The sequence below is a fragment of the Dermacentor andersoni genome, chromosome 3 (genome assembly GCF_023375885.2).
Source record: "Dermacentor andersoni chromosome 3, qqDerAnde1_hic_scaffold, whole genome shotgun sequence".
NCBI classification, from domain to species: domain Eukaryota; kingdom Metazoa; phylum Arthropoda; class Arachnida; order Ixodida; family Ixodidae; genus Dermacentor; species Dermacentor andersoni.
Window position 1 is genome coordinate 17,502,194 of NC_092816.1, and position 26,238 is coordinate 17,528,431.

At 46.9% G+C, this 26,238-nt stretch overlaps 1 protein-coding gene across 1 annotated transcript in view; it reads left to right on the forward strand.

Moving 5' to 3' along the window:
- The window catches only part of LOC126520070 (uncharacterized), a 61,628-nt gene that overhangs the window by 26,197 nt on the left and 9,193 nt on the right, over window positions 1–26,238 (forward strand). Inside the window, exons 6-13 of the mRNA XM_050169221.3 lie at window positions 1,319–1,372; window positions 1,513–1,578; window positions 18,775–18,930; window positions 20,853–20,981; window positions 21,953–22,240; window positions 24,412–24,465; window positions 24,557–24,637; window positions 25,300–25,386. Coding sequence (XP_050025178.1) covers window positions 1,319–1,372; window positions 1,513–1,578; window positions 18,775–18,930; window positions 20,853–20,981; window positions 21,953–22,240; window positions 24,412–24,465; window positions 24,557–24,637; window positions 25,300–25,386 — 915 coding nt within the window. The remainder of the gene's footprint in view (window positions 1–1,318; window positions 1,373–1,512; window positions 1,579–18,774; window positions 18,931–20,852; window positions 20,982–21,952; window positions 22,241–24,411; window positions 24,466–24,556; window positions 24,638–25,299; window positions 25,387–26,238) is intronic.

The window sequence follows — 26,238 nt, forward strand, 5'->3', positions numbered from 1 at the left end:
CGGAATCAAGACACGTTGACCACTTTCATGTGCAGATCGGGCGGCTTCGTCGGCGTGGTCATTCTCGCTGATGCTGCAATGTCCTGGAAGCCATTGAAAGATTATGTTGTGTCCCTCAATTGTCATGGCTACGATGATACGTGTGTCGAATTTCTAAGGCCAGTTGTTCATTGGGTCCGTGGCGCACGGGGCTTTGTAATGCACTGAAGGGCTGCCTTGGAGTCACTAAAGACTGCCCATTGTTGCGGTGGTTCCTGATTAATGGAATCAAGTGCAGCACGTAGTGCCGCAAGTTCAGCACCCGTTGATGTGGTAACACATGAAGTTTTTAACTTGATTTCTTCATATTTTGCCGAGGCGATGACTGCACATAAATGCCGCGGATGGTTATCGGCAGAAGCGTATCGAATGGGGCCACATGGTAGTACATGCATTCGGATGGTCTGCGTTCGCGCTTGAAAGCGGTCTTCGATTAATATGTGTATATTCGTAAGGCTAAGCCTAAAACCCCGTGTAGCCGAACTTCACTTCGCTCCGCATTACTTTGCAAGATCAAAGAGCCGCGTACGTCACGGAAGGCTGATCAATCAGTCGATGCCGAGCGACGCTCGTCGCACGGTTTTCTTGCACCTAAAACAGAAGCGGCGAAACACGTCAGTCTGCATCGAAAGCTCTCAGCGACACTGACGCCGCAGCGCTCGAATCTTGTGCGAATTTGCCAAACACCTCGCGTATTGCACTAAACACAGTGACCCCTCCACGTCGACAGCCTGAAGTCGACGAAATATAAGCTAGGCTGTGGCTGCCAGCTTATACTGAATCTGAATGATCCTATATGAAGCACGATCTTTATCTAATGGCCGTTGTGTTAACGCGCTGGTGCACCTATATACGCGAACGGCCTCGGCGGTGCGGTACACGGGCGTTCCTGCCGTGCACTTCTTTATTCGGCCTTTGTGTTAACGCTAAGTTTTGTTTGTTACCATGTGCATAATTTCAGATTTATTGTCCCGAAGTGCCCACGGCTGTTAAAGACACTGATTTCAGCCGATGTGTGTTGGCGTGCGCAGCAGTTGCTGCAGTTCTGGACAGATCGGAACGACACACCGCAGAGAGCTGTGCATTATGTTTCACCTTCATGCAAAATTCTGTGTCAACGCCATTGAATATGTGTCCAAAAACAAGTGGTTATGTGGGCGCATTAAAGCTTTTTTTTTGCTTTGCGTACTCGATGTTTAACAAGAAGTGATTCAAACGATTGATTTGTGATTATATGTCAATGCATTCATTCATTCATGCATTATGACGAATACCGCAGGCATCCCAGGACCACGAGGCAAAAGGGGACTGCCCGGTCAGCCGGGAACTCCTGGTACGTGCTCGAGCGCCAAATAGTTTATTTAATTATATCGCTTTACTATCACTTGCAATAAGGGCGTTACCTCACCACGAAAGCAAAGCGTTTATCAATTACCGAGAGTATGCCGTAAAGAGTGTTGTCTCTTTAACCAGGTGTTCCCGGCATCACCGCGTGGACAGTGAACGACTCCAGCCCGTACAAGACGGAAGCCTTGCTCAGTAAGTCCCACGGGGCTAACGCAGCGCAGAAGCACGTTCCCCTTGTACGCAGCATTACTATGACGGTTACTGACAGCGCCACAGCGTACTACACTAATGTAACGAGGCGACGCGACGTTTTTATCCTAATTACAAAGTCGAAACTCCTCTCGAGCGAATCGATTCACCTTTTCTCCTTTTTTTACTTGGCTTCCGGCATTGGTCACGCACGAATCGAATCGCATCGCTAGAGTGGTCGCTTATGCTCTGCGTGTCCTGATTTCCCGCTGCACGATCTGTTAAAAAGAAACTCACCGTAACGACTGAAAACATGAAAAAAGACAAAGGAACAAAAGGCAGACATTAGGGATTACTTGCTTAAGTGAATTCTTTGTTTTCTCAGAGGCGTGGCTATTGGGTCAGCTGGCGTGATGTTTCGGTTGTAGTAGCTTCACCTTTTTTGTATTACTCGCTGTATCTTGTACTCGCATTACTGAACGCACGTCCTGTCCTGATTTTCTCTTTACTTGGTTTGCGTGAAAGTTGAACCATTGCGGTACCTGCTGAGCGATGCGTCATCAAAAATGCTTGCTGTTCTTGTACCGCTTGTCAGCGTGCTGTTTCTATTAAATGTATTCCAAGCCTAAGTGAAAAATAGCAGCAGCCGGCGCTGGAAAAGCAGGATGCCCTAAAAGGTCGCAGAAGGAGACACTATAGAACACGCTATTATTCCAGTCACCTTTATTTTATAGGTCCGTTATAAATACGCGTACTTCGGAAAGACAACTGAGAACTTTTATTCTTGTGGCATGTATCGCCTTCCTGTCCTTGATTTTTCTCTTTCTCTTATTCCGTGCAGCATGTTTCTTTATGATAATGTTCAGTTCTACTTGGGCTTACCTCTTCTTTGTTCGTTGTCGTTCGCGCGGAATCAACTTTCCCCTTCCATACGATGCCCAGAGAACCTTCACGTGAACGGGGCTACGCACAATCGTATGTGGTTTTCTGTAGTGAGAATACTTGTATGTTATTCGTTTTTTTGGAAGCTCAAGGCGTGTTCGAATAGAGGTTGAAACTAAGGATTTTACTCAAAGTGCGGACAATCAAACGTATCCTTGGAAAGCATTCACAGAGACGTTCAACCTTGTAGATCCGAAACTGTGTTAATTGAGAGACTGCTAATTCTGAGATCAGTGTGGGCGTAACGTAAAGCGACGAGGAGCAGCATGGATTGAGAACAAACGCAATAATAATAATAAAAAAAAAGAAACACGAGGACACCTAAGCACTTCTTACGAGTTGTGAATGCGAAAGCAAGCGATCGCATTGAGACGCTTAGCACGTTTGATTTGGCCTTACCGAGGCACAGTTACAGAACGCAGGCGAGAGTTTGCACGGGCAAGGGTTCCGAGAGCGAGGGTGACGTGCCGTCGTGGCGATTCCCTCCCATCACGCAGCACGCTGCAGATGGTATCCCTTTCGCCCGCTCTGCTCCGTCGAGGCGCGCTTGTGGCGTCGTAGCCAATGGGAACTCCGTCCAGGAGCGCTCGGGACGTGATGTCGCAGCCAATGGGAATTTACCTGCCGTTTTGTTGCTACAGGTTACATACGCCGGCTTTTTCGATGAGCCATTTGACGCTTTCGCAACAAAATTGCATCCTAGTCGAAAATTAAGGTGCGGTGATGAACTTGACAGGATGAACATCATGTTTAATTGGTCGTCCATGAAAGTAATCGAGTCAGCTCATATCAATAAGGTGAAAACGCACAATCATTCCGGGCCTACCATGGATCAGGTGCACGGGCGAGGATGTTAGGAAATGACCCGTTAGTGCAGAACAGGAACCTGGACGCCTAGTTTTGTGACACGGAGCGATGGAAAAGATGAATAGCATAAGCGCAGCTTGGAGCGATATAAACACACATCATTATGGATTAGCAATCAAACTCGAGTGGATGATAATAGTTATTGAAATTAGGCGAAACAAGGGGAGCCGACAGCCAGTGATGAATAAGACAGCAAACCGGGGTTCCATTACATGAGTATTATGTACATATAGTAACCGAATAGCTGCCAAAGGAAGCGAAACGCAACGGAGGACGTCTGAGAATTAAGAGGATCGGTAAGATCGGAAAGTTTGCTAGTACCGCACTGGTTCGTGGACACAGGCAAGCGCTGTTGGAATCGCACCGCTGGCACGAGTTGTTGCAAACTCAGCGCTGACACCCGTTGTTGCAATCGGGTCGCAAGCCCCAAGGGTAGCGTTGGCCTGGCGGCCTGGGGCACTGGAAGCATCCGAAGGTCCCGGCAAAGCATGAGTAGACTGGTAACAGAACAACTTGTTTATTCTAACATCGCAAAAGAGCGGGCGGTCAGGTCGACCGAAGTGGAGAGACGGGAGAGCACGTTACTCAACAGAAGAAATCGGAGCCTCTCTCCTGGCGTCCGGGGGCAGCTGCTTTTATAGTCTCGCAGCTGAGGGCAAGGAGGAACGTCTCGTCAGATGCGCACGTGACTGGGCACGGACACGCTGAGAGACAAGTTGAGACGAGTGTAGTGACGCATCGCCAGGCCGGCGCCGTGGTCAGACCTCCTCGCTTCACTCTTGGGGAGCTCCTCTCCCCGGCTGCCGCGCTTTGACAAGCGTGGGCACACACACACACACGCACACACGAAGACACGTGGCACTGAAACACGCCTGGACGCGCTTGGCGGGGAGGCGTATCGGCGGCGCTGAACGGGCCAAAATGTCCGCCGCTTTGAACGAAGCCCCGGCGTCCGTTGCATCCGCGCCGGCTATACCGCGCGCCGTAGGCGAAACGTAACAGCGCTAATTGGGCACATCTGGGAGAGCATCTTTCCCATAATAACGACATGGATGGTGAACCTTATTCCATCTGATGGATAAAATTGACGAGCACGCCGATGGTAAAGGATAAGCTCGAGATGTCTTCCCGCACGACCTTTTGCCGTTGAACTTTTTCCAACCATTACATGCGCACGAAAGCGAAGCTTCGTTTGCGTGCTCGTATTTTCAGCGTCATGTCAGAGTTGTAATGACGTATACGCGAAATGGCCGATTCACTGGCCTCACGCACTATTATAGTATGCTAGTATTTTGGCTTCACTTAGCTATAACGTAGACTTAAAATATTCAACTTCATTGTTTCTTTTTTGCCGTTCCCCATTTCACTCTGTTTGCGCCAAGCTCGTCAGAACGAGGCGCAGCCAAATAAATGTCTCTCTCGTCGCAAGGCGACTTCGTGCTAACGCAGTGCTCCCGTTTCTCTGCTCCGCACTCGCGTTGTTTTCGCCTTCCAACGCTAGGAGAGAGAGAGAGAGAGAGAGAGAGAGAGAGGGAGGGAGGGAGGGAGGGAGGGAGGGGAAATAGCAAAGAACCTGCTTTAAGTCGCCAGAGTCTATGCTACGCGTTTAAGCTGTTAGGCTGCCGGAAGGTACTAAAGTATTCCCGTGGGGGCACGCACTCGTATATGCTTATGTTTGCGCACGGGGACACGCTCGCGGGGAAGTAGGTGGAATACAAGAAACAAAAGAAAAAAAAAACAGGACTGAAAAAGACTAAGCAGCTCCTCGCCGCCGTGCCCTGAATTGAGAAATAAACGAAATAAAGAAGGAAGGAGAGCGGAGCGGAACGGGGCAAAACATCACAACCTCGTGCGCCGCCTTAAGTTCCGCGTCGGCGGAGGCGGCGGTGGCATTTCAAGATCCACAACGCCTGCGATCAGGAAAAACGCGCGCTCGCTGGGGCGCATTTTAAGTGTCGCCTCTCGAGGGAGTCATTGCGGATTCCAAAACTTGCTGACGAGTGAGACGCGCGGCGAGAGATGTTTTACGGCTTCGGGTGAACGACCACGCGACAGAGGAAATCGAATACCGTGAACGGATCCGCCTGGCCTGAACCGTGCAGCGCGTGGGATGCACGGGGTTGCGTCGGAGCTAATTGCAGGGCCGGACGCCACGCCGTTCGCATGAACTGGCACAAGCCGAGCTTGGGCAACCGACGACGTGCTAGCGCAAGGCATCCCCATCAATCGGAAACACTTTTCGCGGATCGAGCGCTTAATTGCGTAAGAGAATTCCGCAGAAACCGGCGAGGTGGATTCCTGGAAGGAAAAGCTGCCACTTACATGGTTGTTATGACAATGATACAAGGTTAACTCATATAACCTCCTCTTAATTTGCAGTTGAATAATTTGTTGGGATTGGAGAACCGGCACCGCTAGACTCGATCGCTTTACCGACTTAGCATGTTGATAGAACAGCAAAAACTGTGCTTCCAAACTCACGATTCAGTTGCTTTCAGTGTGCTATGCATCACGTAATAACTTTTTCCGCGTCGTAAATAAACGCGCGAAATATGGCAATAGCCGCATGAATATGCGTCCGCACGCCGCGGCACCAGCGGTCCCAGGCGTCACTCGGAAGAATTACCTCTGCCTTTGTCCTCCTCCTCCTCCTCCTCCTCCTTTTCATACTCGGTGCCGCTGCTCGCTGCAGCGGCTTCGCGCCTCAAGCAGAAAAGGCAGCTCGCATTACGTGGCGACCAACGCCAAAACCGATGCCTCGCCCCCTTCACGTGGCCGCCGAGCCAGGCGTTGAACAGAGTTAATTCTTCCCAGTGACGCCTGGGACGGCTGATGTCGCGGCGAGCGCGCGCGTCTCATACTTGCCGCGTCTTTGTAACTCGGGAAAAAAAAAATACGCGAGACATAGCACACTGAAAGCAACCGAATCGAGTGTTTTAAAACACGATTAGCTAATTAGAAAGGTTAGTTAATTAATCTAATTATAGATAGTCCAATTATGTAAAAAGATCATCTTGGTGCGGTACGGCACTGCTGACGGAATACCATTGGTTGCGTACTCCTATATTCCATATGTTATATTTAAGAACTTGGCTAACGTTAGCTGGGGCACCCTGTATGTACAGTAGAAGATTAATCCGAGTTTGAAAGAGCGAACTTCGATTTTTTTTTCTTTGTTGCGTTACCAATTGTTTGCCCACTTGTTATATGGCCCAGACGGTGGAACGACTGTTCAGGCCAGGCGACATTTGTGGTTTGTGTTCCAGAACTACAGAATGTCTTTTTTTTTTCAATTCAAGCGAGCTAGACGAGAACGTATCCTTCAAATAAATAAATAAATAAGTAAATAAATAAATAAATAAATAAATAAACAGACAGACATACAGACAAATAAATAAATGAATAAATAAATTACGTCTCGGGAGTGGGAGCTTATTGGAGCTGTCTAGAGAAAGCCTGTAAATACTTATCTGCAAAACACACAGACTGCCTACAGACAAGCTGTAGAGCATGACGTCACGAAGATGCAGCGATGCTCCTGTGGGTCTCGGTACGGGTAAAATAGGTGACCGTTGATTGTTGATACGCGAGAAAACCACGTTAGCAATAATGAGACAGTCATGTTGTGGGTGATGAACGATGTTATGGCACCCTCAACTGGCATCCGCCTACTCTCGTCTACGCTTTCCTCCTCCAGTTCCTGATTTGCCTATAACTATACAGACTTTTCCTCTGCACTATATGGCGCACAGCCTCCTTTTCAACGATGCAGCTTATTCGTAGCTTGCGCAGATATTACTGAAAATCTGTACTTAGCCTATGAAGTATACGTCTCCGCAAGTCTGAAGGCCCATGTGCTGAAGTTGGGAGGTTTCCTCAATATGACTATATAATTCTGAAGCAGAAGCTACAAACTTGTTTACGCATACAATAATTTTTCGTGATTGACAGGCTTCTTGGCTATCTTGTTGCTACCTAGGCAGTTATGACTCAAGCGCAAGCACACAAATGACAAAGTGGCAAATGACTGTAACACCGCAACGCAGTCCCTCCAACAAACGACACAGTAACAGGTGTCCCTGCCTGGTAGTGAGATCAAGACACTTGTCTACAACGCGTCAGCCGCGATTAACGAACTGCGCTGTAAACATTAGCGCTAACACGTGGTGCGAGAGAATCTGGATCTGAGCATGCGTGGCTACATTTACGAGATGCCTTGTCTTCTCTCGCCCCGCTGGTCGCTTCGTGCTGTGGCCGCTAGGAGCGTCCTAATCTCTGCACTCTTGTCGTTCGTCTGTTCGCGTTTCCGTCATTCATGTCTCATGCACTGACACTGCAGCAACATGGTGAGCACATAAACATAAGGCGCTTGAATCGGAGGGTAATTCTAAATGTATCATCCTGCTTTTCAAAGCTACTCGCGTTGCAGTGCTATCAGTAATTGCGTACGATAATCTGGGGGCGTACTTCGAACGGATTCTTTCCCTCCGATAAGATTAATTTTGCATCATTTGTCACGGTGAACCACCACCAGTGATTACGGAGGCATCCATCGTGCGAGCCGATGACGAAAGGCACGAAGGTCGCAAAATGGTAAGAATCCTTACGGAACACTCCGGGCTCTGCAGCCTAACTGAATTACCTTCAGATGCGTGCCAATGGGCAATGTAATTTAAGGACTTTGGACTTGCCGCCACGTACAGACACTGAAGTAACCGGCTTCAGCTCTGGCTCTGACAGCGTTGCACAGTTTCATCGAGCAGGCTCGTAGTAGACTCCCGTCTTCCGGCAAACGCGCAATTCGCCCGAAGCGCTTTATTTCGCGCTTTGCCACTCGGCGCATATACAAGAAGCCGTGCGAGCGAGCCAGCGCGCGGGCGCTGTTCCAGCCATTTTCGCCGCCGCCCGAGGAAATGCAAATGCAAACGCCCGTATTTTCTTTCTCGTTACCAGCGCGTCAGCCGTGCGCATACGCCGGCGCCTCCCGGGCGAGACGCTCTCCGAAACCGCCTCGGCCGAGCCGAGTTTGAAACTGCTCGCGCCAAATGGCGTCGCAGCCGGAGAGAGTCGTGCGGTGCTTTACAGCCGCCGCTTAGATCTACTCCCCGCACAATGAAGTCGACGCCGCGGAAACGAGAAGCACCGCGTAAAGGAATCCTCAAGTGGAGTGAGAAAACGCAGCGACCACGCTTCGAAACCAGGACGTGGATCCCTGCCTGCAGTAACGGCGGTCGAAGAAGCCTTATGGCTTCTCTATGACGCCTGACTATAAACGCGTTTGAAAGCAGGGCAATCGGCCGTTTGTAACTAATGCGTATGTGGCGAAAAACGCATTTACATTTTGCGAGGAGGCGTCAACAAAGTTCGCGACTGCAGTTGTTCCGTTCTTGAAGGTAGCGCGTGATGCAATGACGCAGCACAGTTGTGCCAGAATAGAAATTTCTTGCTGTAAAGTTTCTGGTTTCTCTTCCCTATAGGAAAAATATCGCTTATCACCTCCATTTTTCTTTTTCCTTTCACAAAATCTTCTCTTTGTGTACGTGATGTGCCACTCCTAGAACGACCGAGGCAAGCATGTTGGCGATGACGTCACTACCTCTTTTTCTAGCGTCAAAGTCAACACCAATATTAGCAGCGTTTGACAGATCTATCCTCTTTTTCTTACGGATGAAACATCCTTCAATTCGTTACGTAATAAGGGAAAACTTTCCCGGATGGCTCCGTTTAATACTGACAAATTAAGGCGCTTCAGCAAATTATTCCACACGCTTGTCACGCTTTTTTCTTTGTATAACATGATAACAATGTTCAACTTCAGCAGAAACTAGAGTGCTTACTCCATGTCAGCCCACTGAGTTGCAAGCACGCTGATTGCATGTAAGTTAATACCACAAAAAAGGATAAAAATTACCGCTGAAACTGCCAATAGTGGGACATGTCAGATAGTGCGGAAGCATTCTTTTACACACATACACCCACGCACACTTTTAATTTTGTCCACCTTTAACGTGCACCAAATGCACAGTACATGGGTGTTTCTGGATTTCGCCTCTATCAAAATGCGGCCGCCAATGGCCGGGCTTTGGTCCCGCGAGCTCGTGCTTTCCAGCGCAACGACTTAGCCACTAAGCAACCACGGCAGGTGCGATGCATAGGTAGTGTATCGCACGCGTAATGCGAAGGTTGTGGGTTAGGTCGCCGCCTGCGACAAGTTATCTTTTCGTCCACTTTCATTTCCACTTTTCTTCTTTATTTTCTACATTCCGGTGTCTACCACAGTTAGTTACCCGTATGCTTTCGTTGGCTTCATAGGAAATAATTTTAAACGCCGTGGTTTCTTAGTGACTATAATGCTGGACTGCTAAGCACGCGGTCGCGGGATCGAATCCCGGCCACGGCGGTCGCATTTCGATGGGGACGAAATGCTAAAACACCCTTGTACTTACAGTTAGGTGCACGTTAAGGAAGCCTTGCTGGTCCAAATTATTCCAGAGTCCCCCACAACGGCGTGCCTCATTATCAAATCGTGGTTTTGGCGTGTAAAGCCCCACAATTTAATCAGTTATTTCAATAATCTTAGAATGTCGACATCACAAGCCATCGCAGTGGAGGGCGACGAGGGCACTGTTGCAGTATTTAAGGACTACAGACTTGGACAAGCGGCTGTAGCCTGATCTGATGTTTATAGCGCTAGAAGTGCTACTGTGCGTTGCGGTGATAGTATGCGGCGACAGTGACCGACTGTGTTGCGTGTCTGTGCTCACTTTCCTTCTGTCTATACTTTCCTGTTATTTGACCTTCCTCTCCCCTCTCTCTACAGCGCAGGGCAGCAAACCGGACCTTCCCCTCTGGTTAACCTCCCGGCTTTTCAGATTTCTTTGGTCTCTTTCTCTCTCTTGGCTTCATTGCCTGGTGGCTTTATATAGCCGTGAATATTTTATATATATATATATATATATATATATATATATATATATATATATATATATATATATATATATATATATATATATATATATATATATCAAGGAAGGTAGTTCTGCGGATCCGGTGTTTAATAAATTGAAAGAAGTGCAGGAGCACGTGAAAAATTAAGAACAAACATTTCATCTCGACGTTTCCACCGAGGTCCGACCTTCATTAAGAGCGCGATTGCAAGCACGCAGAGCTCAATTTACAAATTTTATTTGCAAGGGTGAAGCATGTTTAAAGAAAAAAAAGGAAAACGTACGGTATTCATGACGCCACAATTAAAAAAAAAATATGGTTCTCCGTTACAGAGAAAAAGTATAGAATGAGCTGTAGGTGCTTGCAATCGCACTCTTGATGAAGGCAGGACTCATATATATATATATATATATATATATATATATATATATCATCAGCCTGGTTATGCCCACTGCAGGGCAAAGACCTCTCCCATACTTCTCCAACTACCCCGGTCATGTACTAATTGTGGCCATGTTGTCCCTGCAAACTTCTTAATCTCATCCGCCCACCTAACTTTCTGCCGCCCTCTGCTACGCTTTCCTTCCCTTGGAATCCATTCCGTAACTCTTAATGACCATCGGTTATCTTCCCTCCTCATTACGTGTCCTGCCCATGCCCATTTCTGTTATAATTTGTTATATATATATATATATATATATATATATATATATATATATATATAACAAATTTGAAAGGAACAACGTTCGCTGAGGTGAGTTTCGAACCTACGCCCCCGCGCTCAGAAGCCGAGTGTTTCACCCACTGGGCTAAACACCCACATTTTTTCTATATTACATGGGAGTAGAATTTTCAGCAAAGCAAGAAAAACAAAACGCTACAGAAACGTAATGTGACGGAAAAGTCCGGCAAGCACGCGTACGCGTCCAGCAAATACATCCATTTCGGACCGGGTTAAACACCCACGCTTGCAGAGAGAGAGAGAGAGAGAGAGAGAGAGAGAGAGAGAATGAAGAGGAAAGGCAGGGAGGTTAACCAGATATGAGTCTCCGGTTTGCTACGCTACACTGGGTATGGGGGATAGGGGTTAGAAAGATGACAGAGAGGAAAACGCTAAAAAAATGAAAAAAAAATACGCACACATGGAGACACACACACACAAAAGGCGCTCCAGTTAAAGTCGTTCACACAGGCCGGTAGATCGCAAAAAGCGCAATAGCGCTTGCACGGCCTTCTTCTGTGACGGTAGGTCCTTTCGATGTTGTAGAATTCTTTTTTCGGATAGCGGTTGGTCGTCCAGTTGGTCAAGTTCGTGGCGAAGGCATGCCCTGTGTGGACTGTACTGCGGGCAGGCGCACAAAATATGGCCAATTGATTCTTCATGGCCGCAGTGGTCACAGGTTGGGCTGTCGGTCATCCCTATGCGGAATGCATAGGCTTTGGTAAAGGCAACGCCCAACCAAATTCGATATAAAAGCGTGGCGTCTCTACGGCGAAGCTGTGATGGCGCTCGTAGACTTAGTGTGGGATCAAGTGAGTACAGTCGCGTATTTCTTAAATGTGGCTCATTCCATTGCGAGGCGGTGCACTGCCGAGCAAGTAGGCGGAGCTTCCGTGCTGCGTCAGTTCTAGAAAGAGGAATTTGGACGTGGCGCTCCTCAGTATGGGCTGAGCGCGCAGCGTGATCCGCCCGTTCATTGCCGATAATCCCGCAGTGACTTGGAAGCCACTGAAAGGTTATTTCATGGCCTACATCACTTATATGTTGTAACGTCTCTATAATATGGAATATTAGTTGTTCGTGCGGTCCGCGTCGTAAAGGTGACAGTAGAGACTGCAGTGCCGCCTTTGAATCGCAGAATATTGTCCACTTGTGTGGTGGTTCATCACCAATGTGATGAAGGGCAGTAAAGAGCGCTGCGAGCTCTGCTGCCATCGATGTTGTCGCGTGGGTCGTCTTAAATTTGATTGTTGTAGCTTTCGCTGGTATGACGATTGCCGCCGCGGAGCTGCTTGGAAGGACAGATCCATCAGTGTAAATATGCATAGAGTCACGGTAGTTCTCGTACAAATATAGTAGCGTGAGCTGTCTAAGGGCTGGCGATGATAGATCAGCTTTTTTCGAGATACCAGGTATTACAAGGTTGATTTTTGGCTGAGCGAGGCACCATGGAGGAATCGAAGGTCTCGCAGCCGGAGTGAAACAAGCTGGCAATGATTCATCATATGCGGTTATCGTTTGGCTGAAAGGTGTGTGTGGTCCGTCCGCTGTTAGGGAGGCCAAGTGGTGACGAGGCGTCCTGGCCAGATGCCTTATATGGGTTCTGAGTACTTCAATTTCAATGTGGGTCCTGACAAGGTGGTCTCTAGCGATTGCTATCGTAGCCACTGTTGAAGCACTCTGAGGCAGGCCTAGACAGATCCGGAGCACTTGACCCTGAAGACTTTGTATTGTGCGTAGATTTGTTTTACCTGTGTTGTTTATTGCTGGCAAGCTGTATCGCAGAAATCCTAGAAAAAGCACCCTGTACAGTTGCAACATGGCACTTGGCGACCTTCCCCAGGTCTTGCCAGCGAAAAACTTGAACAGGTGACAAATGCCTGTCAACCGCTTTTTAACGTATAATACTCGTGGGCTCCATGACAAGTCCCTGTCGATTATCACACCTAGAAACTTGTACGATCGGACCCGTCGTATTATTTGGCCATTTATCATTGCACTGTAGTTTGCCATGGGTTTGCGCGTAAATGGCACTAGTGCGCATTTCTCGGAGGAAATTTCCAGGCCTCGATTACGGAGGTAGATAGCAGTTTGTGTGGCGGCTCTCTGAATTCTCGCTCGCAACTGTAGGCGTGTTACTGCAGACGTCCATATGCAGATGTCATTCGCGTACATTGATAGCCTGACTGTAGTTAGCACGTGATCAAGGAGAGCAATTAGTGTTAGATTAAATAACACAGGGCTATGTACACCGCCCTGGGGGACGCCGCGGTAGCTATAATGTAGACAAGTATGGTATTCCTCGGTGCTTACAAAAAAGGATCGCATGGATAGATAGCTCCGTATCCATTGAAACATCTGACCACCTACTCCTACCTCTGCGAGAGCAGAGAGGATGGCTTCATGCGTAACGTTGTCATACGCCTCTTTAACGTTGAGGAATAAAGAAGCGCAGAGACGCTTACGGCATTTCTCATGTTGAATGTAGGTGACCAGGTCGACGACGTTATTGATCGATGATCGACCGCGTCGGAAGCCCGCCATGGCATCTGGGTAGGTGTTGTGGTACTCCAAGTACCACTCCAGGCGTCCTAGGACCATCCTCTCCATTACTTTGCCCACACAGCTCGCCAAAGCGATCGGGCGATATGATGAGAGTTCCAACGGCGACTTGCCAGGCTTCAGCAGTGGAACAAGGCGACTTGTCTTCCAGGTTGTTGGTAGCGTGCCATCTCTCCAAGATTCATTGTACACCTCAAGGAGAACTCCTCTCGCTCGCTCCCCCAGGTGACACAGAGCTCGGTAGGAATATCCGTCAGGTCCTGGCGCTGATGTGCGGCTACACAAAGCTAATGCTGCCTTAAGTTCGTGGATTGAGAATGGTAGATCCATCCGGTGATCACGTGGTGGCGGACAGCTACTCGAAGGCGATGGAATGTTGGTAGCTGTGAGTTGGCCGGATAATCTGGCGCAGAAATCCTCTGCCACGTCAATCTCCGATCTCTTTTGAGAGAGGGCAAGCGCATTGAATGGGAATCGCTGGACGGGGAGTGTCTGGAGGCCGCGCACCGTTCTCCATAGTTGCGATAAAGGCTTGCGTGGATATAGCGACTCACAGAAGGCAGTCCAACGTTGCGATTCGAGCTTGTCTAACCGGCGCTGTATCTTCTTTTGCGTGCGCCTGGCGGTCCGTAAATCGTCTATTGTCTTCGTACGTCGGTATCTTCGTTCAGCACGTCGTCGGATTGCTCGAAGTCGTTCTAGTTCCACATCAAATTCATTCAGTTTCGAAGAGCATGTGAGAGTACGCATAGTGTCTTGCACCGCGCTCTTAATTGCCTCTTCCAAGTCGAAAGATGGATTGGCGTCGCAGTGTTATTCCATAATAGACTGAAATTTAGGCCAGTCCACTCTTTGGATCGTATCCCGTATTTTGGAAGGGGACAATCCTCTGATCTTGATGTAAGTGGGGATATGGTCGCTTCCATGTGTCTCTATGACCGCGAACCACCCTGCACGTCTGACAAAGCTTCGTGAGACGAAAGCCAAGTCAAGACAGCTGCTGTACGTGGAGCCACGTAAGAAGGTAGGACTTCCATCATTCAGCAGCCAAAGTTCATTACTGGAGGCGAAAGATACCAGAGCTCTGCTTCTTGCGTTGATCGTCGGACTTCCCCAGAGTGTATGAGGGGCGTTGAAATCTCCAATGATGACCCAGGGATTGGAAGTTGAGGAAAGGATGTTTTGTAGTCTTTTGTAATCAAATCGACTTGACGGAGATAGGTAGGCGCCCACAAAAGTAAAGGCCAAATTCTTTTTCTTTACGTTTAGGCATATATATTGATTATTGTCATTAGGTGGTACAGGCTGATGAGTGTAGGTGAGGTCACGGCGAATAAACACCAAAACCTTACTGTTTTCGTAAACAGTTGACGACATAAATTATTCATATCCAGAAAGCCTGATTGTGTTCGATAAGTTCGGCTCGCAAATGACGATAATGGGAAACATATTGGAGTACACGAAGCGACGGGAATCCGAAAGGCGCTCTCTGAGTCCGCGCGCATTCCACTGAAAAATAGCTGCTTGTCGGACCTCTTCCCTAAAAGACCGTGGCTGTGGAGCCATGATCTACTCAAGGGTTGCAAGCACCGGACTCAGTGCGTCCAGTACTTGAAGTGCACTTCTGGCAGACGGTGTGTGCATGTTGCTTAGCAACACGCGAATGGCATTCATTAAAGGCCTAGTAAGTGCTGTATACGAGGAGTCGCGGAAAACAGATGAGGACGCTTGCAGAAGGTGAATATATCTGAACAATATGAACGTGTTGGACCGGCGGCACAAAAAAAAAATGCCAACGGAAAACGGTTTCTATGAAGGCTCTCTTGAAAAAATTCGTGGTGGTGGAATAAACGCCATCTCTAGGACCACACGTAGACCCGACTTGGAGCATTGCAGACATTAGGAAAATTCCGATTTTGCGAAAATCACACCGCATCCCCAATGCATTTCTGTGTTCGGGTGATGCGCCTTCCGTTGGGGCGTCGCTTCACCGACCGCAATGCCACCGATCTCTCAGAGCTCATGCGCTTCGCGTCGTGCAACACAGACAGATAACAAATCAATGAGTCCATAAGGATGATAAGTAGTGATGAGGGTTTACATGGGTCTCATCAACGTTGGTAATGGTTCGACGCGGATGGATGAGGTGCGAAAGATTGATAAGGGCTTATAATGATTGGAGCAATTTTGATAAGTTTGATAAGTACCGATAAGGGTCGGATCAAGTCTGATAAAGTTGATAAAGACGGATAGCAGTTGATAACAGTCGGATCATGTCCGATAAGGTTGATAAGAACAGATCAGTGTTGATAAGGATCGGATCGATTGCGATAAGGTTGATAACAACCGATAAGAGTTGAAAAGGGAGGGATCGAGTTCGATAAGGTTCATAACAAATGAAAAAGGTTGAAAAGGGCAGATGTATTCGAACAAGGTTGATTGATGTCAGATCAAGTTTGATAAGATTGATAATGACATCGGGCTGCGAGGACACGATGAAGTGGCACAATGCTTACGCATACTTAGACAACTCGAGTGGAGTTTCTGCGTGAATTCCTGCTTTTGACGTGCGCCTGCGCTTCTTTCAATGGAGAGTTTTAGATTAGGAGACGCAAGCGGGCTTGCGTCCCTAACCTAAAGCTCTTCAGTATATATATATATATATATATTTATATATATATGTATATATATATATATGTATATATATATATGGTAAGAGAGAGAGGTGCATGTTGTAACGGGTCACGGGCCGAGATTCGCTGACGTCGCACGCTGTACCGACTGTGATGACACGGTTGTAGACCGCCGGCGCGCACGCTAACTAACTAACTAACTAACTAACTAACTAACTAACTAACTAACTAACTAACTAACTAACTAACTAACTAGCCATCCCTCCCGCTCAAGTTGCTTCCCCAACTATGCTTCACTTCAGTCACTGCAAAGCGCGCACGCACTGACGAAAACATGGACGCCGCAAACATCGTTGCTTGATTGCCGGCACCTCCGTTTGAATGTACGGGTGTCATCCCACTAGCATGCTGTCATGGTTCCAAACTTCCAGAGGGTCTGGTGCTATCTCGGAGTCTTTGAGCAGAGCCTGTACCTTGAAGGGCTGTTGCGCCTGCGAAAAGCGAGGAGAGGCCTCACAATGAAGCTGCGGCTTCGACAAAAGCTGTTTTGTGGCTTCCTTAAAATAGTGGTCCGCTCCTTCGCAACGATAGACAATCGAAGCTCAGGCTGTGTCTATTCATAAACGGCGGCCACCTTCTTAACAGATCCGTCACTGCAGATAAAGGAATCGACCGCTCAAAAGGCGGCGAGGGTGTCTCGCGGAGGTGATGCAGTTATCACGCTTCGCAGCCGCTATTCACGGATTTCTCCGGTAACCCGTCGGCAGGAAACTTGTAAGACTGCCCGCAGGGGCTTCGCTTCGCGTGTAACTCGCTTCCGCCTACGTTTGCCCGCAGATTGTCGGTATTTATGCTAATTACGTCCTGTCAATGAAAGCTGCAATCTCTTCAACCCACGCAGCGATACCAACTGCGCACATCAGCTTCGACGCACCTCCGTTCCATCACGCACGAATGATCACATGCAAATGCGTATGCCTACGCAAATGGTCGATATAATCTTCTTTAGCTTGGAAGAAAGGAACGGTGGAGACGTCGCGCGTAGAAATGAATGATGTGATTGCCAGCTGTCGACATGAACTGCGCTGATATTGTTGCTTTCTTTGCAAACTGGATCGGGTTTTTCCTGCACAAGCAGAAGCTGACAGATTTGTCTACCAGACGTCGCTTAATTTCCGCATATTTAACGAAATAATCAAACGCGCAGGAAGACATAAGGAAGACACACGCTAGTAATATTCAAATGAAAGTACTTGAAACTACGAAGGAATTCTGGGGTTTTACGTGCCAAAACCATCATTTTATTATGAGGCACGCCGTTGGGGGGCCGCCGGATAAATTCTGACCACCAGGGGATCTTAAAGTGCCCCCAATGCACGGGATACGAGCGTTTTTTGCATATCGCCCTAAGGGAAATGCGGCCGCCACAGCCGAGATTTGCCCCATCCGACCTTTAAAAGCACGATTTTGTACTAAACAGCAACTATATAACATAAGATAAGGACTTGTCGCACGGAGTGACCAAGTCACGCACGCTGCTCTGCCGTTGCTCTTACGAGTGACCTCGACTTCGCTTCCCTTCCTTTCGTGTCTACGTGACTCAAGTTTTAGGCAATAACTGGCGGCTCAGTTGGGAAGTGCTTCTACGAAAAGAAAACAATACGGAACTTTTGTAGTGGTGTAAAAAAAACCCCGAAAAAACGAAATAGACGACAGATTCTCCCTATACAACCCTACCCGCCGAAAAAAAAAATCTGCATACGACAATTTTTATGTCTGCGTGCGTCGCTATGATCTGTTGATATAATTTCGGTGCTTTTAAACATTCTTTTAAAGCTTCTTTTAAATTGACATATATTGTTTGTCGTATCTCTACCCTTGTTTGCTTTTCTTCTGTCGAGTGATGATGTTAGTCTCGTGAACACATGGGTGCCCCATTTATACATCCTTTGGGTCGTTCTTCAATTCCTGTGCTGTATTGGATTGCGTTGGTCTGTTTGTGCAAGCAGGTGGATTTTAATTAGGTATGTATTAGTGCGTAGGTAAACTCCTGCACCTGCTTGCGTCCTGTATACATACTGTCACATCTACGTTAAGTTTTTTATTCCGTCCACCCCGCACTTCTTCCATACTTGTGACAAATATTTTGTTACGGGAGAGGGAGGGGGCGACTACATAGAAGGGCTTTAGTTAGGTAGCACCACAAGTTCACAACGCGGCTGCAAGGGCTAGCGCGTGCATACCCGGAGACAGCCACGCTGTCGTCGTCATTGTCCAAGCATTCGCGACCACATAGTCAGCCTGCCACAAACCACAACTGCCCGTCACAACGTTTCTCTCCTCTGTTATCCTGCTCTATCTCATTTGCTTTCACTCAGGAAGAGAAGGCGGTGTGGCTAAATTTCTTTGATTTTAATCTTGAAGCCATTTGACGAAGATCTTTCTCTCTCTCTTGCTTCATGTATATAAAGCTTGTGTCATGCACTTATGCGGCGTCTGTTTTTGGGCCCACGTCCACACACGCAGTACCTCCGGCCATCGTGGACGCGCAAACGATACAGACGGTGACCATCCGTGAAGGCGAGAACGTACGGCTTCACTGTTCGGCTACGGGCCAGCCGGAACCCGTGGTCACGTGGAGGAGGGAGAACGGCAGACCCATCTACGGGCATCGATTCCACGGTAATGACTGACACGTTTTGCAGGCCACCACGGAAAGCGAGCGGTAGTACTTTCTCTTTTTTTTTTCAGAAGAACCTTCCCATATGCCCTTTGGGGAATAGGAAACCAGATAAGGCCACGTGAAAAACCAAATATGTACAAAATACGGGTGGCAGGAAATAAGCAGCATCTGCATGCGCGAAATGATTTTCAGTTGTAATGACAGGTTCTGCAGTGGGCATTTCAACCTTAAGATGACGCCAGCATGCGACAGGTTCTGTGCCGTGGAGCACTTCGGCGTTGTCTGTCTGCGCCTGAAAGCACAGCTATCTCTAAACGGTTATTGCTACTTCAACTTCATGAGTCAAAACAAACGCTGCAAGAGAACTTCGTCAGAGCTGCACGTTCTAGTGTGAACACCTCGTCTATCTTTGTTTCGGAGTACATAAACTGTAAGATGCTGAAAGCGTCATTTGTTTTGTCACTGTTCGCCAACTGTAGCTGAGTTGTAATTTACGAGTATGTTAATATAATATTTTGGGATGGCCTCCTGTTATGTAAATTTCCCGTATTTCACAGCTAGTAACGGGCATATAACAATCAGAAGAGTATCAGATTCTTGTATTCAGGGCTCTTGTTTCGAGTCCGTGCTTCCAGGGGGTTCTGAGCGGACTGTTTATGAAGCACAAACAATCTTTCTTTAAAAAAAGGAGGCGTCTTATGGTAAGCTTCCCTTAGTGTATGCGCAACATATCAAGCGACATTACTCTAATATAACGCGGGAGGTAGCAAGGGTGCGCAAGGGTGGCCAATTCTATTTTTGGAGAGGAAGCGTCCTTTCTCGCTCACGCTGGTGAAAACTGTGGTTTCCGGGTTACCACAGTTATAATTGCAGTGTGAGCGAGAATTTGAGCGAGTAATTATTGGCGCTTCATGAACAGTCCGTTCCGGACCTCCTGGAAGCGCGCTTTCCAAAGATTTAGTATATAGCAAAGGCTACTCCTTAGTTGAGTCGTCCGAAGTGTGTGATTTATTACATGTACAACAACGAACATATTCGTTGAGTTCACGGGTAGATCTCGTAGTAGAAGCTGCCAGGGGAAATTATTACCATTAGGCACAAGGCCATTTTCATGCTTGCCCGATAGCAATATCTCTATTTATTCGAGTAGAACTCCGTACTTATATTTCAATTTGGTATAACGGCTGCTTCAGAATATGCCAGCGTATACTTTCTCCTGTTGTGGAACTTGACCGCTCTGCGTACCAGAGACAATTAGCGCGAAGACATTACGTCGTGGTCGTTCCATGTCTGCAGCTGTTATAGGCAACGCCATCGGTCAGTCATACCAATGTGGCGGAAATCAGTTTTGTAAACATTGCTTTGAGTCACAGACGTGTTGTCTCATATTGGTGGAGGTTAGATAGATGAGGAAGCATGCACCTAAGGCTCAAGACAGTGCAACCAGATATGTGCAACCTGAATATCAAGTATGATAATTTTTAAGCTTATGTTGTTGCTGATAGCGGAATGTACATATGGTGAAACTTTTCTTTAGTGAGTAACCAACTCATCTGGCCTTAACCAAAAATGGGCAGTTTTAGAGGGCACTAACCGGGCATGGGTAACCGGAAATGGGCATGGGCCGGACATGTAATGAGGAGGGAAGATAACCGATGGTCATTAAGGGTTACGGACTGGATTCCAAGGGAAGGGAAGCGTAGTAGGGGGCGGCAGAAAGTTAGGTGGGCGGATGACATTAAGACGTTTGCAGGGACAACATGGCCACAATTAGTACATGACCGGGGTAGTTGGAGAAGTATGGGAGACGCCTTTGCCCTGCAGTGGGCGTAACTAGGCTGATGATGATGATGATGATGATGAACCGGACAAGAACTCGAACGTCTAAGTTGCTTCTTGTACTTTAAACGTTCTTTTACAGAATCGCTCATCGAAGACCGCCAGTTGAACCTGACCCACGTGACTCGGGAGGAAATGGGTCGCTACTTCTGCACTGCCTCCAATGGAGTGCCGGTAGAAGCTACAAAGGAAGTTGCTCTAGAAGTTACCTGTGAGTACTAACGTATTGTATAAAATTTTGAATTTTACATTTTAGCTCAGTAATTATATCCGCTTTGCAGGTTTCTTCGTAACGCCTTCGCGATTTCATTTTGTTTCTACAGTCAACAATTCTTTTTTTTTTTCTTTTGCCGTGGCTCATATAGGTGCTAGCACGTCAAATATATGCGAACTTTAACGCATCAAATGCGAGCAGGTGGCGTCGCTTGCTGTTAAAAGCGGCTCATGTGGCTCCCGATAATCTTTTTTCTAAGCCATCGAAAGACAGTTGCTCTTCTCTCCTACGACTGTACACCTCTGTTTGTGGTATTGTGTACACTAGATATCCTTTTGCATCAACCTCTGGTCTCTAGCAACAAGCATAACACGTGTATAACAGCATGGCATATGTTCTTTCAATAGCGTCGTCCGCGCCTATGACTGTAGCACTAGTGCTCGCACCTACAAAGGCTAAATGCCGAAACATGCGGTGCTGCTGTTGGCGTGCCTCACAACAACGTATTTCGCCATGACGTTGATGACGATGATGGGTGGGCCACTCTACAAAGCACCTGACAGCTCATGGTTCTACTCTGCAGAACGTGTCGACGACGATTGGCATCAACACCACCACAGCGTTTACAATATTCATGAGCACCACCATCATCGATAAAAGCAGCTTCGAAGTTCCTAGTGTAGTTGACTATGGTTTTTAAGTTGTGCTATATCTTTACCTAGAAGCATTTCCCTAGTCAGTACCACCAAGGAAACTTCTCTGAGGGTAAGCTGTTTGTGCATTTATTGTGAGCTTCGAACTGTCTATCCTATGTGTTCAGTTAAGTTTCTCCTCAGCTGCCTTCGTTGCTGAAATGTGCTTAGCTCACTCGTGGCGGTGAGCTGTTTAGTTGCTTGCCTTGTTCGCATAAATGCTCTCCAATTCACGAATGCCTTCTGCGATTACTATGGCCTATGTCTTGTGTGCAGTCCCTCCGTTCGTGCGCATCAAGCAATGGTCGGTGGCGACGCGTGTGGGTGGCTGGGCGCTGCTCGAATGCCACATCGAGTCCTTCCCTGCGGCAGTAAACACGTGGACGCTGCGCTCGGGACGATTCCTCGAGGATGGGCCAAAGTACAGGGTGCGCGAACAAGACCGCGGCTACACCACCCTCATGACGCTCAACGTCACCGACGTGGGGCCGCAAGACTTCGGGCTCTACCACTGCGTCAGCAAGAACGCCCTCGGACAGGCCATCGGATCGCTCACCGTCTACAGTGGGTCACTTATCAGTAAAAAATACATAACCTCGGTTATGATACGCGTTTTAGGGTCACCTGCAGGGAGGACGATATTCACTCGATGCCTCACCAAATTCAGGCACCGGGCTTCATCAGGACTAATTAATCGCAATTTATTGGATAGATACATGATGTATCACTGGACATGATGACAGGAGGTCAGCGCACCGGGTAAAAAACCACGCAACAGTGAAAAACGTCGCATTAGCTCGCTAGGCCAGTCAGAATGCTTGGTCATAAAGTCTTTGTTAACGACTACGGAGACGCGGAGAAGAATGTCCAGAACCATTACAAGTGGTTTATTAAAGCAAATCACACACGTCCGGACCAGGGAGGATATAATTAAAGAAAAGATCCGCAGCTGTTTCTTTCACTATGTTGCAGTAAACTAGCGAGTGAAAATGCAGGAGTCCTTCAAAACTGAGTGCGGCCAGTCGCTGTGCTTCTTGCCAATGTCTCCAATAACCATTTTACCTCCTGCTGCTTTGGCTCATGTTCACTACCTTCGCACTGCATGTAATATTTCCGAGATTTTCGTGTGTACCCCGGACAATGTTCAGACTCGCCTCAGATAACTGTTCATTGAACGTGGCATGATTTGGACACGCGCCACTTGTCCCTCCGTCACGTGGTTGCTGAGATTGAGACAGCAACCGGTGTTCAACGTGCGACGCACGCATCACGACCGGTGTCGTGAGACGATAGGTCCTTTCTGTGCATGCGTATAACGGGTTATCTAGTGAGTCACTACGTTATGTTGCGTTATGCGTTATGCAGATAGCTGCGAGTATACTGTATGGTACCGTTTATGATTGTTCAGACAATGACGTATGAAGTAATATTGCAGGTGTTGAGTCCTTTTCGCATCTGTTTGTACAAATGATATTTCTTCGTAATATTTTCTCGAATCATCACAAAATACTACAGAGTAAACCTAAAATGCTAAGAAAAACATACCTTTATCAGTTACCACGTATATATACGAACTATGGTAAAAAGTGCCGATAATATTACGTTCCGTCTTATTTTGACCAGTTGTCGAAAGAAATAATTCAACAGCATTCCCAAAAATAAGCCAAACAACAAATTAAAGCATGATTACTTCATCCTCAAAATACTTGACAGGTATTGTGTGCGTATTTTTTTGTTAAGCAGTTCCTATCATTATTTTCACTATTGTCTTGTGAACAAAAAGATTGTGTTCCTTTTTATATATGTATTTCTTTGCCATTTTCCCAAAGAAATAGCGGGAAATTTTTTATTTTTTTTTCAAATTAGTTTTTTTTTTCACGGTACTAACACTTTAAGATATTCATGTTTACTGTTCTTTTAAAACTGTTGCGATATGTATAATATGCGTTGTACTTCTTTTTCTAGCAGCGAGCTAGCAGCACCACATGTCTGCCGTGATTCGCCCACAAGCGACTTGCGCCTATGCGGGCACGATATGTGTAATAAGTTGTAGCTGCTGAAATAAAGATGTATGTATGTATGTATGTATGTATGTATGTATGTATGTATGTATGTATGTATGTATGTATGTATGTATGTATGTATGTATGTATGTATGTATGTATGTATGTATGTATGTATGTATGTATGTATGTATGTTATGCGCAAGATTCAAAAGCGTATTCGAATGGTGCAAGCATAACGCATTGCTTAACAGTTAAGTTAAATGTCGGCACTTACCTCAGTTGCACTGACGCGCACAGTGGCCGTCTACTGTAAAACAAAGGAATGACAAAAGTGGGCTTTTCCACCCAACGACTATCTATACGGAGAAACCAGTTTTAAAGGAGAAGTTTTAGTGAGCTCGGCATTTTGCAGTTGCGAAAATCCTCGAAGGGCCACTCCGCGAGTGACAATATCCGTCATACTGTGGCACGACTCCAGCAGCATGCGTGACGTTGTGGTGCTCAGACAAACGGCAAGTACTGTCCCTCGAAATCGCGGGTGCTTTGGAACAATTAAAGGCATTAGCGGAGCGCCACTACGTGCTACAACAACGTCTCTTACCCGTGCAGCTACTTCGAGACTTTTGGTCAAAATTATGTGCACCCCCAAAAGCGCGTCAAACATGGCGCATACAGGCTACACTGCCTACAGGATGCGCTTGAGCGTCAATTTTCTCCTATTCGCCGCAGGTGAGGACGAAAGGACAGAAGAGTTTGACGATTCAGAGAGGACAGCCGGGCAAAGTGAGCATTCTCGTCCCGCGCTTAGCGCAGAATGCAGGTGTTGGCGGAGGCGACCGTATGACACTGGAAAGGCCGTTTTGATCTTTTGCAGCTCCACCGACTAAGCAGACCATGGGCGACTGCAAACGATGTCCGGAATGCACCGGCACTCGACTGAAGACCTGTGGACCAGGCAGGCACCAATTTTATGCCATTTTTGTTTTTTAAACATTAATTGTGCTTTATGCGCAAATGCCTTTGAGTTGCGATACTGTTGCCGACAACACTGAATTCAGTGAGGCAAGAAGTAGTCTGCAAAGATGCACAGCTGTGACAACGGATGAAGACAATACGGTACAAAGTTACAGCAGCCAGCTTGCCAGAATAAAAAAAAAGTGTTGTCTGGGAATAAAATCTTGGTTTATCTTCAGTTTATACATCTGCGCAGCATAAAAGATCATGACGGAACTCGAACCCCCTTTGATTTTAATCGGTCGACCGCTAATTGCTCTTCAAGACGCCGTTATTATGCCTCTCCACTATTACTCCGCAGCACCTAACCAGATTAAATTTAACAACAAGTTTTAGTAATGTAGCAATGCCTGAAACATGTTCATTTGCATCGATAAAAGCCTGGAGGTCGCTGTATAAACTTTGCAACGTCCAGTCCTGGAAGTGCACTCGGGCTACAACCACTTTCCCGCTTCCTTTGTGCCGTGCTTAAAGGAGCGCCATTAGTCCACTATTTAATCTCATTAGAAGGTCATCTGCAACATTAATAAAGCCGCACTTGTTCTGTGACGTTGCCATAAATTTGTGCTGCGTATAAAAAAATATGTTTCTGACGTGTTACAGGCACGTTGACGGACATCATCAACGTTCAGAACGTCGACAGCACTGTAAACAGGACTAACTGGATTGCAAGGAGGCCACGTAATCAGGGTGAGTGCGTGATAAAAGCCAAGCACAATCAACGAAATGCCGGATAGCCTCTCAACTCTCCTAATTCTTTTAAATACGAGCTTTACCACGATAAGGTCGGCCATAACAGCATGAAGAGCTCGGAAAATTTCACCGTAGAGAATCACGAGCGACGAACATACGGTAAGAAGAACACTTTTGAGTAATTATATTCGGGGAATAATTGAATTAACTAATTAACATGAGCTGCTTTAAGTGGAGCACGTTAACACGCCCGGGCTTGTGACCGCGTGATTTGGAATCTTCAGGAGATTACCAGTCATGACGTCATCCAGCTCATGGATTTTTCAGACAAGAACACATCTGTAGGCAGATTGCCATTTGTTTTCTCTTTCTTTGAGGCTTTTTTGAGTCTTTATCCTTTCCGGACATGGTATACTACGTTACATGACTGAAAAGATATGGAAAAACAAAACCACTGTATCACTGTTCGACAAGGCTACCATCTCCAGAAAGTACATCAGGTAGTGGCATATAATCGACTGGACAGGTATCTTGGAATACTGTTGTAGGGCATACAGACGAGGTCATAAGAAGGCACATGAAACCCACAGACACGGTGCTACTACGTCAACAGGTATATTGCAAATCATACCTTCAGTTAATGACAATAACAAGACTGAAAAAAAAAAATGAAAACAAAAATCTACTTTTCGCACTGGAGTAAGGCATCACAAAAATATTATTTTAATTAAAATAAACATTTGTAATTGACGATTCATGTTAAGTATAATTAATTAGAGAAGAAGGAAGGGGTTATATCAATTCTTGCATCCCATAATTAGGGCGCGGCCATGAGACATACCTGAATTC